Source organism: Gastrolobium bilobum, unplaced genomic scaffold (assembly GCF_033153095.1).
Source record: "Gastrolobium bilobum isolate Gb01-03AN ecotype WA unplaced genomic scaffold, APGP_CSIRO_Gbil_v1 utg41893, whole genome shotgun sequence".
In the NCBI taxonomy this organism is placed as follows: domain Eukaryota; kingdom Viridiplantae; phylum Streptophyta; class Magnoliopsida; order Fabales; family Fabaceae; genus Gastrolobium; species Gastrolobium bilobum.
The window spans coordinates 76659-94297 of record NW_026899795.1 but is presented as its reverse complement, the minus strand read 5'-3'; the positions used below and the strand labels follow the sequence as shown (position 1 = coordinate 94297).

General features: G+C 35.6%; 2 protein-coding genes across 4 annotated transcripts; one reads left to right on the top strand and one right to left on the bottom strand.

Moving 5' to 3' along the window:
- Positions 1-1511: 1511 nt before the first annotated feature.
- LOC133293533 (transcription factor GTE11-like) lies at positions 1512-3585 on the top strand (the record flags this gene model as incomplete). Its single annotated transcript, XM_061492106.1, has 6 exons — positions 1512-1721; positions 1788-2254; positions 2740-2861; positions 2970-3018; positions 3209-3276; positions 3361-3585. Coding segments are annotated over 6 exons (1141 nt in total), but the record flags the coding sequence as incomplete, so codon positions are not given.
- A 3932-nt stretch (positions 3586-7517) lies between these two features.
- Positions 7518-17611, bottom strand: LOC133293530 (GATA transcription factor 1). 3 transcript variants are annotated; one of them, XM_061492103.1, is made up of 4 exons: positions 17509-17611; positions 11851-12023; positions 8142-8734; positions 7518-8024 (listed from the first exon to the last, which is right to left on the bottom strand). In XM_061492103.1, exons 2-3 carry the CDS (start codon positions 12019-12021, stop codon positions 8153-8155), a joined length of 753 nt encoding a protein of 250 aa, XP_061348087.1. In that variant the 5' UTR covers positions 12022-12023; positions 17509-17611; the 3' UTR covers positions 7518-8024; positions 8142-8152. The 3 variants fall into 3 exon arrangements, with proteins under 3 accessions (XP_061348087.1, XP_061348086.1, XP_061348085.1); XM_061492102.1 differs by having other exon boundaries at positions 7524-8734; positions 17505-17601; XM_061492101.1 differs by having other exon boundaries at positions 7525-8734.
- Positions 17612-17639: the final 28 nt, after the last annotated feature.

Here is a 17639-nt window from a genome sequence, read left to right as displayed (position 1 = left end):
TCCTCTACTATTCTCTCTTCTTAGTTCAAAAACTTAGTTTAATTTATTTAATATTCTTCTGGTTACCAACCGGTTCTCTGCTCCAAATTTCTTTAATATATAGGTGGTTGTAGAGATTATAATCTATGCTCCACTAGTGAAAAATTTGAAAAATTTGAATTAGGTTATATATACGGTTAAAACTTAAAACCCTGTTCGGAGTAAAACCCTGTTGCGAGTAAAACCCTATTGCAAGCGTGGTCCCTCCATGCAGTTCGGCGCTCTGTCTCTCTCTCTATTGTTCGGGTAAGATGGTTTTTGTTTTGTCGTATTTTGCTTTGCTGGGAATATAACTTCTCAATAAAATTGTCTGATACAATTAGTAAGAAGAATGAGAACGAGTTCCTTCCACCCATTTTTTTTAAGGGGAATGATTGCTTTTCTAAAGGTAGAAACTTTTTGTCTGCCTCGAAAGAGAAAAAATAGAGTGGGGTCTATTCTATCATATTTATAGTTTCTCTCTCTCCTTTTTTTTCTCTTCACCGCAGACAAATGATTTCGGACATGCCTTTTTTTTTTAATATATACACGATACAATTTTGTCATGAAAAATTATTATTATTTTTGTTTTCTCATAAAGTTGCTTCTCTCTCAATAAAATTGCTTACTCATAAAATTTCAGTTTTCTTTTTTTTCTTTTTAAGAAAAAACCCTTCCGTTCCGATATGAATGGCAAACTGGGCGGGATTAGGGACTTCTTGGTTACTTTCTGTGTTTTCTCTTTTCTCCTCTCTCCTTTTTTGAATAATTTTACTCTTAAAGTTTTCTTTTGAATAAAAAAAACATCCATAGTGTAGAAAACAACATACTCTTCTTCCTTAACAGCTGCGTGCCCCTCCTCCATTATTGCTCTTATTTAAACCCTTCAAAGTGTGATTATATGTGTTGTTTAAACTGGGACAATAATAAAAGAAACACATAAATGTATTAATGGTGATAAAGAGGGTATGGGTATTTTCTATATCACAGACCCATTACTGTTTAAAAGGTTAAAGGGTATTTTTGATTTTAAAGCAAACCATAGGAATATTATTAAAGTTTTTCCCAAATTTTTTTATTTGTGGTTTCGGGGAATATAGGTTTTGGATAGTTTTGAGTTTTTTTGGCCTGGGTTTATGCAAGTTGTAAAAAAAAAAATTGTCTGAATTTGGTGTTTTGATGTCAATTTCTTTTTTAATCTAATTCACTGGTATATGCAAGCCAGCGTTTGTGTTATACAAAATGTGATTTTTTTTTGGTAATTTATAAAAATGTGATTTACTTTGCGCAAAAATGTGTTTGATATATGGTGTTATTTAATATTTGATTTTTTTTCGTCATATGGTGCTATATTTTATCCCTAAATTAATTATGCTTGTTGAATTGGGTTACATTATTTTTGCTGGGACTGTTGCTATCTTTTTTTTTTTTTGGGCACCTTGTTTGGGCTATCCAATATGGATTGATGTATTGTTTCTTTGATGCCTTTGCAGCAAAGTGTGCCTTCTGGATCCTAAGAATTTGGAAATCAAAACATTATGCTCAAGGGTTGAAGTTGATTCTGGATTGAAAAAGTATGAATTTATAGAAAAAGCATCCCACTTTGATGAGAATGAGTGCTCTAATTCAAAGGAAAAATCCTCTATGACAGGTTCCATCAAGAGAGGACCACAAGGTATTATCGAGGGCCATAAAGAGAAAAGGTAGAAGATAGATCGGAAAACATCTCTTCTGTGTACTGCCATTCTGAAGAGTCTAACATCCCACAGACATGGTTGGGCTTTTAATAAGCCAGTGGATCCTGTGGCATTGAACATTCCAGATTATTTTACAGTCATATCTCATCCCATGGATTTAGGCACTATTAAATCCAAGCTGGAAAAAAATATTTACTTTAGCATTGAGGAATTTGCAGCTGATGTTAGATTGACCTTTTCAAATGCCATGACATATAATCCTCCTATGAATGCTGTTCATTTAATGGCAACGGAGCTCAAAAAAATATTTGAGAGAAAATGGAAAGACTTGGAGAAAAAATGCAAGTGTGAAAATGCGAATGAAAAAATTATGACTGGAGCAGTGAGGGGACATGTGAGAAAATTTTGTAATAGGATGCCTCCACTGCAAAAGGATACCTTGCCCAAAATGTTGCAAGTACCTGAAATGAAAGAAATTCAGAAGATTAGTTCATTGGATGGAAGACATGCTAAAGTAAGGATTGTTTTCTTCGAGGGAAGTAAGCCACATTGGAATTTGCGAAAATGTAATACATGTGTTGGAATTGATGTAACATAATGTTGCTTGTTATTGTGTTTTGCTTGTTTTATGTATGTTCATAATATTTTTTAATTGTGGCAATACTTTGATTATATAGGTTGAGGTTCCTAAGTCGTTACAGACTCGTTGCAAATTGATTCAGAAAAACTTACACAAAGGTACAAAGCATTAAGTTGTTACAGATTCGTTGCAATTGATTTGTGATATGTGACGTTCTACCTGTAACTTCTTCGATAATTTGGAATGCACTGATGATGTGGATAGTATGTGAAGGGGCTGCAAGTTGTCTCGGTAGTGAACATGGATGTTATACTTCTCACCTTACATCACCTGTTACTGATTCCCTTTCTAGAGAAGGTCAACTTTTCCATTTATGCTTCATTTAATTGCTACTGCATTTTATATTGTGAATTGGTATGACTTTAATTGCTATTTTTTTTCCAGAATGGAGCACTCCTGTTTATGATATACTGTTATCACCCAAACAGGCTATCCGTGTTGCTACACTGAAGCACCGCTTTGCAGATACTATCCGTAAAGCACAAAATGAAACACTTTTGGACCAGGTAAGGCTTTTGCATATCTTGGTTATGGTACTTTCTCCTTGTGTTTTAATAGTTTGTAGTTTTGAATGTAGCATTATTCCCCAACTCCTTTTGTCTTTCTTTGTTTAGGGTGTGAAAATGAAGATGCAAAAGGAAAGGGAAAGGAAACAGCTTGAAGGTGAATATAGCATCTGTTATTTCCATACTTGGGGAAAAAATTAATTTGGTTTAATATAACTTTATGATTGTTTTCATATTTAAATGCTCATTATCTTAGTTGAATTTTGATTTGGGGACTATGAAGCTTTATTTCTAGCTTTTATATAATATAAATGCTGCATTTTGCTTCATTTACACTGTTGTGGTAGCTGCAAGAATGAAAGCCAATGAAGCGTTAGAAAAAGAAAGAGAAGCTGAACGAGTCAGAATACAAAAGGTTTTGTTCTTGTATAATATATTTTTTATAATGGTTTTTCAAAATGACAACATGAAGTTTCACTCTATGTGTCTTCTTTGGTAGATTGAAAGAACTGTTGAGATACAGAATGACTTGACGATTTGGTTTGAGCTTGAAATGTTGTGTGGGGGTAAGTTGTGTTATGGAGACTTCGGCAGTAAACATTGCTCTAGAGTTGCAATGGATAAATCTCGTGCTCAAAACCCACTCGAGCGGCTTGGTTTATTTTTCAAGGATGACTATATTACTTCAGATGAAGATGTGGAGGATTTGTGTTCAGAAATATAGTCCCACATTGGTCACATTAGTTGCACATACAACCAATGTGGGACTATATATCTCAACAATTTGGAAGAAGGGGAAATTTGTTATTAAGAGATTTGATACTGTTCATAGTTGTTTACACTTTTTTTGGTTGGAACGGTTTTGAGAGATTTGAGTATTTGACATTGTTCTTTCTGCTATGCTTGTTTATACCTTTTTTTGGCGGAATCAATTATGGTCAACGAAAATATTTCTGTTCATTATTCCTTGTGTTATCTTGTGATGTTTATAGTGTTACGAATTGATTAATAAGATATATTTGTAATAGAAGATTATATGTATTCTATGTAATGATTATTAAATGTAATATTTGGGTGAAATAAAACTCTTGAAAGAGAAAAGCCAGAGAGAGCATTGTTGTGTTTTTCACTCTTGGTGTGATTGCATCTATGAAAAATGAAAGTGTAACGTAAGCAGGGTGAAACCCTTATGAATGAAACCTTAAAATTTTAAAAATCCACGAACTGAGGTAAGCATTTGTTTCTTTTTTTCTAAGACTGTAAATTTTGTTAATATAATTATAGGCGATCATTTACCTAAAAAAAATATATACATATATTTTGGTGTCGTTGTCTTGTTGATAAACTTAAACTCATTTGTGCTTTCTATGTTTTCTATTTCAATTTCATATTTGTATCATTATGAAAAGTATATGCATTGAAGAAGTATCAAGGGTAGTTAGTATTTCCTATTAGTCTTAATAATATTTGTAATTTTATAATTTTATTTTTATCCCCTGTTATAAAAAATCCCGGGTCTGCCAGAGAAATTTGAATTCATTCATACACGACTTCAGCAAATGGATCTCTGTTGCTCCATCTTCTTCGTTACCAATTAATTCCCCCTATGACACAACCAACATAAATACTAGAGAAATGCATTTCATTAAATACAAACTTTAATAAAACAGTATAAGATGTAACAAATGGTATGTAAACCTATGAGGGTGTAAAAATGCATGCTTCAACGTGTTTTAGTGTTAAAAATGGAACCTTGGAAGGATATCTTCGCGAAATGCAGAAACTGCATTCTGTCGCGAAATATCCGGATATCTGCTCGTAAAATATCCGGATATTGGATATCCGGATATGGGGATCTGGATATCCGGATATGTGATATCCGAATATGCCCCCGAGGAATATCCGGATATTCTGGGTTTGCGAGGAACAGTAGCGTACTGTTCATCTAAAACTGATCTATGGGTTTGTGGACCCTAGTTTGAGGAAGTTGAGCTTCTGTAATTAATTAATGTAAGTCAGAATCATGTGATTAAGGGCTTATGGCTTGGTGAGAAGCCTTAAGACGTAAAACGTAATGAAAAGGCGTTGTCTTTATGTTGTATACTTGTAGAGTATGATTGTTGATGTATTGTTGGTCCATATCAGATTGTGACTCTGCTGTGTTTGGACTTAAGTTGTGGACTCTTGGCTTTGGGTGTTAGCTTGAAAGGTAAGCTTCCGTGTTCTCGGTTTAGCCATGTTGTGGTTCCACCATGTCCCATGGGGGTATGGTTATATGCATGTTGTGTTACATGCTTTGGATATTTTGAAATGCTTTTGAGCTGATATGTACAATGGCTTATAATATGTATGTGTTGTTTCCACTTAGTCGGTAAGCCTGAGTATGTGGCGTCATACAAGATGGTGAGTCCGTGGGTGGGTACAAGTTGCGTCTTGCATATTGTGTGGGTAATAGACGCATTCCTGCATTTCTCTGATCAGTAGAATAGTATTGACACACATGACATGATTATCTGCTGCATTGCACTGTTTTAGAAACGATATTGATGAACTGCTTTTGAACTTATACTGCACATGTAAGTGAGCTTGGGGTGGAAGATCCTTGAGGACCCCTTGTCTTACTGAGATTTCTTGTTTAGAGATCTCACCCCACGTTTGGGGAATGCTTATTTCAGGTTCAGGTAGTATGGTGACTGATGCCTCTGGCGACAAGAGGCCAGAGCTTAGCTGATGATTATTGCTGTTATATGTTATATGCTGGCATGACTGGATTGGATGTTGTTTATGTTTTTCGCCTGTATCTTTATGTTGCTGTTGAGTTGAGACTTATGTTGGGCTTTGTTGTCTTATTTGGGTGAGCATGGGAGTTGTCTATGCCACTATGTTGTTAGTACTTTTGAGTTGAGTTGTATAAACTGATAGTTAGTCCGGTCTACGTGTTGTAGTTCTGTGACTAGAGACATACATTATGTTATTTTAATTAATGAGGTATTTCAGTTAGCTGTTTTATTGCAATTGCATACAGGCAATGTTTTATTAATTGATTAATAAGCAAGTTGGTAATGATAATAACTTCATAATTGAAAAGAAAAAGATATTCCGCATTTTTAATTAAGCGCAACTTAATACGATAGTACGATAACATTACCGGATATATACGGGGTGTTACAACGTGCACTGCAGTGCTATGAACGTACATTATTCTGGCGTTATATACGCATTCTGATTAGTACTCTGGCGTTATATACGCATCCTGATTATATTTTGGAATTTGTTCTGGAATTGTTTGATGATGTGACAATTTTGGAAATTCGGTGTCTAAGTTAACAATGTTGCATTGCTGGATTTTCTGCCACACTACTGGGATTTTTCTCACCCTAAATTGCAGGAGGACGAAGAAATAGTTGATAAAGTATGTCTTTGGCAGTATTTTGTTGATATTTTGCTGTCTGGGAATTTCTGTTGCTTGGTCTCTGTTTCTGTTTGGTTGAAAGCTGAATAAAGGTATATAATGTAAGGTTACGAAGATTGACAATTTTGATTTCGGATTTTGATTTGTTGTGAGGCATTGCAGACTTATGAAATTTCATTTACGCATGGTATACTTGTAACTGTATATGCTGTTACTGTTATTCAGAAATTCAGCTTAAGTAAGATATGTATTTTATGTGTAAAGCAGGATTTAATTGGGTGCAAATAGGTAAGACATTGGGGTTTAATAATTAATAAAAGTCAGTTTCTGTATGGTGGAATTTTGTAGTCACAACTTGAGTTCAATTAGCCTTTGGTACGAAGTTTTCAAAATAAACACAGCACATACCTTAATTCGGATTTTATACTGATTTTTAGTGCATCTTGCGAGTTCTATTTCTGGAGCTACAGACCTCCGAATGAGGCATAATTTATATGTATATAAAGCTCCAGATGTCCACTTTTAAATTATATAAAATTTATGCCAAAAGCTTGTAAACCAGATTTTATAGTATTTGTACAAGTCAGGTATGTTTTAGGAAAATGGCACTGAATTAACGAGTACCTTGCGAGTTCTGTTTCGGGAGATACGGAACTCCGAATGAACTATATTTTATACATACGTGAAGCCCCAGGTGTTTTCTTTCTTCGTGTCAAAGAAAATTTTGGAAAGCTCGTAAGTTTAATTTTAAATGATTTTTGTAAGACAGACTGTTTTTAGGAAAAATTACTATTTCAGCAGCGAAAGCCTTTGTCGAAAATTTCTAGCTGTGTTGTTTTATGAAGTCTGTTTTCAAGTCAAGATTTTATTTGTGACATCAAAAAGTTTTTACGAAACAAGAATTTAATACGATAACGTCGCGACTCTAATCGATTTTAGCATACACTTCCCTTGTATGCATACAAGGGAAAGTGTCACATACTTGATACAATATTTCCTATTTTCTGGCTTTTAATCTGGTATTGGTTGGATCCTATCATGGTAATTCTTAATTTGTAACATATTTTGACAAATTGTCATAAATGATAAAGCAAACTAATGTATTGTGTAAATGCAATGTTGCAGGACTAATATTAATGATCCCATTGGTATGATCTTAAACTAATTCGAAGGAGAAAGTACAAATCTGCATTCCAATATCTATTATGAACACAATGGACAAAATCAATCATACAAGAGCAGCTTGCAAGATATAACCAAAAAGGATTCTGTTTCTCAAACTGTATCCATCTTTGCAATGAAACCATAAAGATTTCATGTTGCCGCCAAGGCTTGATCAATTCAATTTTGTCGAATACATCTTGACATCCTTATCAAATAATAAAGAACATACCTTGTACATCTAGGATAGACGCCATATTTCTTTTTCTTTTTTCAAATACAGGGATGATGATGATGATGGCATAACTCCTCGAACGATGTCATAATTCATTAAAATCAACTACTCCACTGTCCATAAATTTAGAATTAGTTCAGATAAGCATAAGAGGTCCTCTCTGGTAAAGGGACCAAACCATCATTCTAGCAACTCAACCTCTCCCTGATCCCCAATCAAAGCATACGTTACAACCCAAATCAAAAATCAAAAATAAAAAATTCTCAGTTTGGCTTCTTGTCCTCAGCACAACAAAGACACAAATGATTTAAGACCTTCCTAACTTCATTTTCCATCAAGAATTTTCAATGCTTATCTAAAACCATCACAGAGAAAAAATGGACAAAAAATTAAATTAGAATAAATCAAAATCGAAAAGAAAACCAAAACCCTAAGTCCTAACATGCTAAATGCTAAAAGCAATGCTCACTACCACTTTGCCTTTTATTCATGGCCTTCAAACCATCCCATTTGCTTTTGCCTCCTCATCTCCATTATCTTCCTGTGGGAATTAGAATGCATTTCACTATGAAATGTTGGGCTACTTGCGGGACGGTATTCAGGCACAAGCCGCCCAGACTTAAACCTAACCCCACATGCATTACACAGGGTTTTTGGCCCAAGGGGACCTGCCCGCCATTGTGGAGTCTTTTCAGCTCCACAATGCTGACATTTCCTCCCAATGGTTGAGATTTTTATCACTTCTTCTACTTTGGAAATTTCATTACTTGGTTGTCTCAACCAGAATTGCTGGCTAGAGATGTCAGCAATGCCAGGGCGTGGCCTACTACGACCCTTGCTCCGTGCACGGACAGGGACCTTCAGGTGATCATATCCATTTAAGAGGGTAATGCTGTTGGGACTGCTATTACTGTTGGTACTGCTTGTGCTGTACTCAATCACTGGGGCTGCCCTTCTTTGGTGCTTTGACATGTCAGGTTGAATAGTGGGTATGTCAACAAATGTTTCAACAGCAGGAAATGCATCCTTGTTGGATAGCCATTCAAGCTCTTCTTCTGCAAACTCCTGGAACATGAAAATAGGGGTTTGTTATTCTTCATATCACTCTGTAAGTACAAAAAAAAAAAAAAAAAAGGTTTTACAAGTAAAATCAGGCATCAGACTCAAGCAACTAGTCACAAACACGGTGACCATTTAAACCATGACTAGCAAAGATGGGGTGAACACAATCCTTATACGCAGCCTTATCCTTACATATATGCAAAGAGGTTGTTTTCCGGATTTGAACCCGTGATCTTTCAGTCACAAAGAAATAGTTTTACCACTGCTCCAGGCTCACCCTCTTGTGACCATGGAATTAAAAAAAAGTGTCAGCCATTCTGTTACGGACCATCTTACAGCTGGGTGAAAAGCCTTAAGAGTGCCCACTAGTAGGCCCAAACAAACTTAGGCAGGCAGTTCGAAAGTAGTTAAAAGTAGGCTGATAGCAAATTGGTTCTGCCTTGAATCATTGATTAGTGGGGCTAGGGGTGTGTATAAATAGGGGGAGACTGAATTTAAATGGGAGTGAAGTGAATTCTTTGTTAAAGTTGTAACTGAGAATACTCAGTGGAAAGAGTCTTAACCCCTGAGAAGATATTTTTCTCTTGTATTTTGTTTACCCATCAATAAAAATTGTCTTGTTTCACCAACTGAATTCCTAGCTTAGATACACTGATTTGGGTAATGTTGAGAACTGCCTGAATATTGTAACTCCAAGGCATAACACATTTTCTTTTCTTCTGAGCTGAGAAACTGATGGGCCTGAAAAAGAGGGAGTTAGTTAGTTAGTTGGGGAATTCTTCTAGAATATTCTTAGGAAATAGGATAAAAATAGAGGGAATGTCTGGAGTGGGTTATGCATGTATTGAGTGAATATTGGGGATTTCTTAGAGCCTGGGGTAGTTGGTTCTAAGGGTGAGTAGGGGTCCTTTGGTATCTTATTCTTGTATTAGTGTTTGTAAAAAGAGGCTATGCCTCCATTGATGCAATAAAATTGGTACTATAAATTTGGGTTCCATCATTTTGGTATCAGAGCATCTTCGATCTAGGAAGTGTTGTTGGTCCTTACCAAAAATAAAATAAAAAAAAGTAAAACAGGATGAAGAAAGTCGAGAGGCGCACTTAGTTATTGAAAATGGATGAGTGGAGTTGAGGAAGTGGTTTGTCAGCTTCGAGAAACCGTTCGGGAGTTCCTAGGCCGTGTAGATCTGTCAAAAATGGGATCTAACCCATGAGAAGATGAGAGGAAGAGGAGAGTAAAGCTCAAGGCTTTGAGAGAGGAAATCAAGGCAGTGATCTATCTTCACGCGTTCGCTGATCTGAGTCAAACAAAAGAAGTAGAAAAAGAAGGAAGCGGATGAGGAGCAGAAGGAAACAAAGAAGCGAAAGACAAAGCAATCGAACAAGATAAGGAAGAAGATGAAGATGAAGGAGCAGCAGAAATAGAAGACGACGGAGAAGAAGATAAGACGGACCTGAGCAGCATAATGACACTACCGCAGCGGGTTGAAGATGATCGCTTTAGCACAGAAGGTGCATGTCTGTTTACAGGGGTAGACGGACCTGAGCAGCATAATGACACTACTGCAGCGGGTTGAAGAAAGGGAAAAGGTGCGCAATTGGGTCAGAGCTCCAATAAAGCATATAGGGTATGAGTTAATCCAAGCAGCTAGTCATTATAACCGTCCAACACTTAGGAATAAGGCTAGCATTCAGTCAGAGGTGAAGCCCAACTCTAATAACTTTGAAGGAAGAAGTGGGCTTTTTAATACAGGCCAGGAAATGGAAGCCAATATGTTCCTATTCATAGTGAAGACACTAGAGCATATGATCGTGACACTGGTGTCAAACTTCCAACCTTATTGAATGCCTTAGTAGCAAAACTGCCAGGTGATGCGATCACAATGCTGCGTATTGGAATGACTAATCCACCTTTTATCCTTGAGCACTTGAAAGAGATAGCAGATGTTTTGTGGCATCCATGTGCCTACTCCTTTTTTGCACGTACAATTTCAGTCTAAATGTGCTACTAATTTGAGTGCAGTGAATCAGGAATATACTGTAGGAGAGGTTCATGAAATGAAAACATTGAAATTGCCAATTGGGTCAATATGTTTCAAGCACAAGGATCCGTGTGAAAGTTCCGTCACGTTGCCTATCCTCTTTCTTCACCTTGAGGACAAGGTGAGTTTTGGAGAGGGAGTACTGATGGGCCTAAAAAAGAGGGAGGGAGTTAGTTAGTTGGGGAATTCTTCTAGAATATTCTTAGGAAATAGGATAAAAAGAGAGGGAAAGTTTGGAGTGGGGTATGCATGTATTGAGTGAATATTGGGGATTTGGGGATCTCTTAGAGCCTAAGGTAGTTGGTTCTAAGGGTGAGTTAGGGTATTTCAGTATCTTGCTCTTGTATTAGTGTTTGTAAAATGAGGCTATGCCTCCATTGATGCAATAAAATTAGTGTTATAAATTTGGGTTCCATCAGAAACATACGGCTCCACAATATGGAAACATTGGAACCATAGCAATAATGAGCAGTATGATGAAAAGACACAATATATTGTTCATTTGCCAATCTAGAGTTTCCAATACAATGAAGCTAAACGAAAAATAAGAAAAAATCTGTGAGCAATTGTGGATATTCTACTTTTGATGCCCCACAAAAAAAAAAAAAACCCCGGCCCATCTTCCATGAGCATGCACAAAGAAAAGTTTAAGTTTAGTTTTACCATTTTGAAGCCACCCATGAGCAACTCAGACAATCCTGTAGTAACACTAGTATATGACCACCAACATTAAGAGTTCAACAGGACAAACTTGTCCCGATATAAAAGCTGCCCTCATGTTGAGAGCCAATTAGAAACCTTTTATGCTCACTATACAATCCATAATTCCATATATCTTATTCCTCTTAATGCCTTCTGCACCATCTGCAATTCACTCACCCAATTCAGCCCACTCCAAATCCCAAATCCAGCAAATTCCAAACAAACCATAATTCATAAATGCTTTTCCCATCGTTTCTCTTTTCGTAATCACAGAAGCCCGAAACAAGTCATAACTGAATCAAAAACCAACATACTCAATTTTCTCATGGCCTCATAAACATTTCGAAAAAGGTTTAAATGGACCATAAAACTTACAGAAAATGAATGGCTAGGATCATCCAGGTCCAATGGGTTAAACAATGATGGATTATTGCATTTTGGATTAAGTGAAGGAAAGGTTTTCCTAGCTTTGTCATCGTCGTCATCTTCGTCACCTATGTCTGATGAGAAATCCAAGAGATCATCCACGGAACCAAGGGCCTCCATCCCTGAAAAGAAAGAAATGTTGAAGCATTAAAGTAGCTTTTACAGAGAGACAAAATAAAGATATGGCTGGGGCGCTGGGCATGCACAAACAAAAAATATAAAACATTAAAGAGCATACCATAAAAGTATGTGGTGTAAAAGAGTAAAAATTTCACTGATTAAACTTCTAAATTAAAGTTACAATGTAAACACAAGTTGAACTCTAGAAGCTTAAGATGTCATGTCGGCACATATTGCATGAGAATAAGATACAGACCAACAAGAGAAAATATTGTATTGAATACACTCAAAGTTGATGATAATATATTCATGATTAATTAAAGTTTAGCAATCTTATGAAAAGATAGTATTGTAAGGAGGATACTTGTACATGGAGCTACCCTTTTAGGATTTTTGGCAAGCATTGAGAGCGTCCCCCCTGCTTTGAAGCAATTTCTACTTGTTTGTCTTAAAGGATAAGGTAAAACCAGGGAGGCTATATTTTGTGGGAGTTTGAAGTGTATGACATCCTTTAGTTGACTTAGTTCAAGCAGAAAGCTTGCACGTTGCATCTTTAAGGATCTCTCTTTGCTCCCCTAAACTAGCAAGCACTATATGCACTAAGCAAAAATACACGATTGAATATTTAATCCCACCAGGAGTTTTGCAGCTTTAGCTTGGTTCAGTTTCCCATGTCTGACCTTTTTGGGTTCTTTCAAATTGTATCTTCTACCTCTGTGGCATACTCATTTTGGATGCAGTGATGCTCTGCTCACTTACCATTTTGCCTCTCTTCATTTCCTTTCCATTGGTTTTAAAAATTACTATTACTTTCAATTCAAGTGGCTAATATGAGTAAGAGAAGTAGAATTTCAGGACCTACTTGGATGATTAGTTTTAACAAGTTATATTTTAAGAGGGTGCTAGGAGAAAGCAAAGGAATTCGATTCCATACTGAGGAAACATAGTGATGGAATGGAGAGGTGCAAGAGACAATTAAACAGAAAAAGGAATGCTTTAGATCTTTGCATAAAAGTCCCAATGATGATAATTTGCAAAAGTTTAGATTAGCGAGAAAAAATGCAAAGAAAGCAGTGTGCAAAGCTAGAGGTAAGGTTTTCGCCGATTTGTATAAAAATCTTGGGAGCAAGGATGGTGAAAAAGGTATATACATACTTGCAAAAATGAGGGATAAGAAAAGTAAAGACCTCACCCAAGTTAGATGCATCAAGGATGAAAACCAAAAACTTTTGGTAAGAGATGACGATGTAAATGAAAGATGGATGAACTACTTTAACAAACTTTTTAATGGGGATTGCGATAAAAGCGAGGTGGACTTGGAGGATGCTTATGATGATCTGAATAGAAGATTTGTGCGCAGAATCAATACACATGAAGTCAAGGAGGCTTTAAAGAGGATGAAGACTAATAAAGCTTTGGGACCCGATGGCGTACCTATTGAAGTGTGGAGGGGCTTGAGGGAGGTGGCAATAAATTGGCTGACCAATCTTTTCAATAAGATTCTTCAAACAAATAAGATGTCTGATGCTTGGAGGAAGAGTGTGCTTGTGCCTATTTACAAAAACAAGGGAGATATCCAGAATTATTCTAACTATAGAGGCATTAAGCTTATGAGCCATACTATGAAGTTGTGGAAGAGAGTTATTGAACATCGTTTGAGGAGAGAGACCAAGATTTCTGTAAATCAATTTGGATTTATGCCAGGAAGATGTACCACAGAAGCTATTTTCTTGATGCGTCAATTGATGGAAAGATATCGAGAAAAAAAGAAGGATTTACATATGGTGTTTATAGATCTTGAGAAAGCATACGATAGGGTCCCAAGAAAATTTCTATGGTGGGTTCTTGAGAAGAAAAAAGTATCATCAAAGTATGTAATTGAAATCAAGGATATGTATGATGAGGCTACTACATGTGTGAAAGCTTGTAATGGAACATCAAGTTATTTTCCTATTACAGTAGGTGTACACCAAGGTTCGACTCTGAGTCCTTATCTCTTTGCCTTAGTGATGGATGAACTAACAAAAGACATTCAAGAGGAAGTGTCGTGGTGTATGCTTTTTGCAGATGATATTGTGCTTATTGATGAGACCAAATATGGTGTTAATAGGAAACTTGAATTGGAGAGAAGCACTTTGGAGTCTAAAGGTTTCACGTTAAGCTGGAGCAAGATTGAGTATATAAAGTGTGAGTTTTCTCTGGTAAGAGATGGAGACAAGACCTCGTGCATCTACTTGGTCAAGAGGTTCCCAAGAAAGATGCTTTTAGATACCTGAGATCAATTTTGCAAAAAGGTGGTGAGATTGATGAGGATGTAAATCATAGAATCAGAGCAGGATGTATGAAATGGCGGAGTGCATCTGGGTTTTTGTGTGAACGCAAAATTTACCTTAAACTAAAAGGAAAATTCTATAGGACAGCAGTAAGGCCTGCAATGTTATATGGAGCTGAATGTTGGCCAGCACATAGGCAACACAAGCATAAAATAGGAGTAGCAGAAATGAGGATGTTAAGGTGGATGTGTGGTTATACGAGGATGGATAAGATAAGAAATGAAGATATTCGACGAAAGGTAGAAGTAGTACCGGTAACTGAAAAGATGAGAGAACATAGATTGAAATGGTTTGGGCATGTAATAAGACAGCCCCTGGATGCTCCTGTAAGAATAAAAGTTTGTTACCAAGAACTCGACACAAAGAGAGGTAGAGGTAGACCGAAACTTACCTGGGGAAAGGTAGTTAAACAAAACTTAATGGAGTGGTATTGAAAAAGGTTTTCAGTATATCGATATTGAATAATTACATGAGGAACGAGGAGTATTTATACAAGAAAAAATAGCTAAGCATGACTCAGCTATGACTCACCAAACCTAATCACAATCATAAGAATGACTCAGCTATGACTCACTAAACCTAATCACAATTAATTCTAATTAATTACAATTAGTCCTAACTAATAGGAAATAAAAAACAATCAATCCTAATTAATCTTAATTATTCCTAATAAATAAAAACGGAAAAATATTTGAATTTAAATTCTGATTTTCTACAGAGTGGGATATAGATTGGCGGACGGTGTGTCTTAGGACGGAATGGAGAAAAGCTATAAGCAGGGTGGAAGGTTAAACCCGTTGTTATTCCTATTTTTCAGATAATCCCTTTTTAGTCCTTTTCCTCTTCAATCCCCCCTCTCTTTCTTTTCCTCTTCTTGTCTTTTATCTTATTTCCCCCTTCCCCAATTTTTTAATTTTATTTTTATTTTTATTTTTGTATTTATTTTTGTATTTTTTTTTTTTTTTAATCTCCACTTATTTATCATTGGGTTCATCTACTACTGACCCCAATTAGCTTGGGTTAAAAGTGATGTTGATATATATATATATATATATATATATATATATATATATATATATATCATCCTTTGACACCAAATCTTAATCGTTGATTTCCATGAATCTAACGGTTGTAATTTATTGTGTCACACTTATTAATTAATTATTAATTCCCAATAAATAATAACTGTCAGATTGGCGGAAACAATGGTTAAAGATTTGTTGTCAAACTAAAAACAAATGATCTTGTCCCTATATATATATGTCATTTTGAATAACATTAAAAAAATTATAAATCACTATTTTTTGATACAATCGTGCTATGCAAAGCACTATACGCTATAGTCATATCAGCCACCTACACTATACAAGTACTATTCACTATTAACAACTATGGTTATGACACATGTAATTAGATAGTCAGATACTTGTTCAAAGATTAAGTTTTAAGATACAATTTCAAATTAGAAAAAGGATCAGATCCTAGACCTCTAGAAGCTTAATATTTAAGCATGAATTTATAAAGGAGACAAGATGTGGTATTCTTGCCAAAGAATTGATTGAAACTGTATGGCTCTCAAAAATTTGACTACAGGAGAAACAGGTATGCCTAAAAACTGAACTTATTTATTTACAGAGATTTAAAATATTCTGATAGTAAACCCCATTGGAGGTCCAAAGCTCCCTCTAAGGTCAAGTCTTTTTTATTTGAACTGTGGTGCTTAACAGAATTAATACTTGTGACATGTTGCGAATTCACAGCCAATATCCTCTTTTACCTGATATGTGTGTATGTGTTGTGCTAATTCAGGATCAGCTCCTCATCTATTCTTACATTGTTCTGCTGCTGTCTCCTAATGGAATATGGACATTATTTGATATTTTTGGTGAATGCCAGCTGCCATGTCCCTAGACCTATTTTTGCTGACTAACTTTAGTGGTTTTGGTCAAAGTAACCAGGCTAATTTTTTATGGCAATTTACAAGCTATGCTACTATTTGGTGCATTTGGCAGAGTGTAATTATTTTATTTTGAAGGAGGATTCACTAGCCCTGCAGGTGATTTTAAATAAGATTAGGCTATTGGCGTCTATTTGGTCTAAAGCACAAAGTCCTTTTAAGGGGGCTTCTTTAACAGATATGTAAAGAGAAAGAATTTTAAGCGGTCAATGTACTGGGGATTATGTAGATTCTTCATCATTTCCATGTTTCAGAGTAAACATGGCAAGGGCAAATTTATATATACCATAACCCTCTTCAGTAATTTACATTATTTTATACTGATGATATGAATACATAGTGCAGTCAACTTGGGAAACCACAGAAGTAGAAATCATTGGCTATAAAGAGGTTTTGCAAAATAAAATTACCGAAGACTGAAAGGAGTTAGAAGATTATACATGATTAAGAAACCCAAATAACAAGAAACACATCTTATGGACAATAAATTAAATAGAGAAGGTCAAAAGTAAAGTAAAGAAGCTAATTTGGAGCAAAACATTAACATTCAAAAACACAGTAAAACATATCATGAACACAAATTTAAGCTAAAAAAAAAAAGAAAAACAGAGAGAACAAACTGATGTTCAGTAAACCAAGGGAGGTTACTTATGAGATGGCTAGTAAATCCTAAAAGGACAAGTAAATTATACTCTTATATGCAGCTCAGGATGCTAGTCCGAAACAATTAAAAGGACTTCAATCAAAAAGCAAAGAACAAAAAACAAATTGTATGATAATGAATAATTAAAGAGTTCATAGTTCATACATGTAATACTATATACACACACTATTCCATAGTTCCAATCACTATGGTATACAAAGCATTGAGAAAATGAATTAAAAATTAAGAAAAAGAGACAGAAATGCAGAAGCAACCATCAATCTGAAGCAAACAAGAAAGGAGTCAGATTCCAAGTGGGTCACCTAGCCATTTCAAGTCTTCTCAAATCATAAGTAACAAAAACCAATTTCCCAGCATGCAAATTAGAAAGGAGTCAGTTAACACATGCAAATTAGATAGGGTACCAATAAAAATATATATATATAAAAAAAAGAAAAAAAAAAAAAAAGAAGAAACTATGGCTTGAGAGCAAAGATTAAGGTAAATGAAAACATGGGTAAGAACTAAAAGAACAAAAAAAAAACAGGACCTACAAGCTTTTCACGTTGTGTACTTGTTGAGATTACACACAGTTGCAGCAGCTAAGAGAGAGAGAGAGAGAGAGAGAAGAAACCCCAAAAGAGAGGTGAGGGATGGTGAGGCACGTGTAGGGATCAGGGAAGGC

Bases quoted from the DNA above. Each gene is read 5' to 3' on its own strand.
- LOC133293530 (XM_061492103.1), bottom strand. From the start codon at position 12,021: ATGGAGGCCCTTGGTTCCGTGGATGATCTCTTGGATTTCTCATCAGAC. The intron at 8,735-11,850 runs GTAAGTTTTATG...TTCATGTTCCAG, and splicing joins ATCCTAGCCATTCATTTTCT to GAGTTTGCAGAAGAAGAGCT.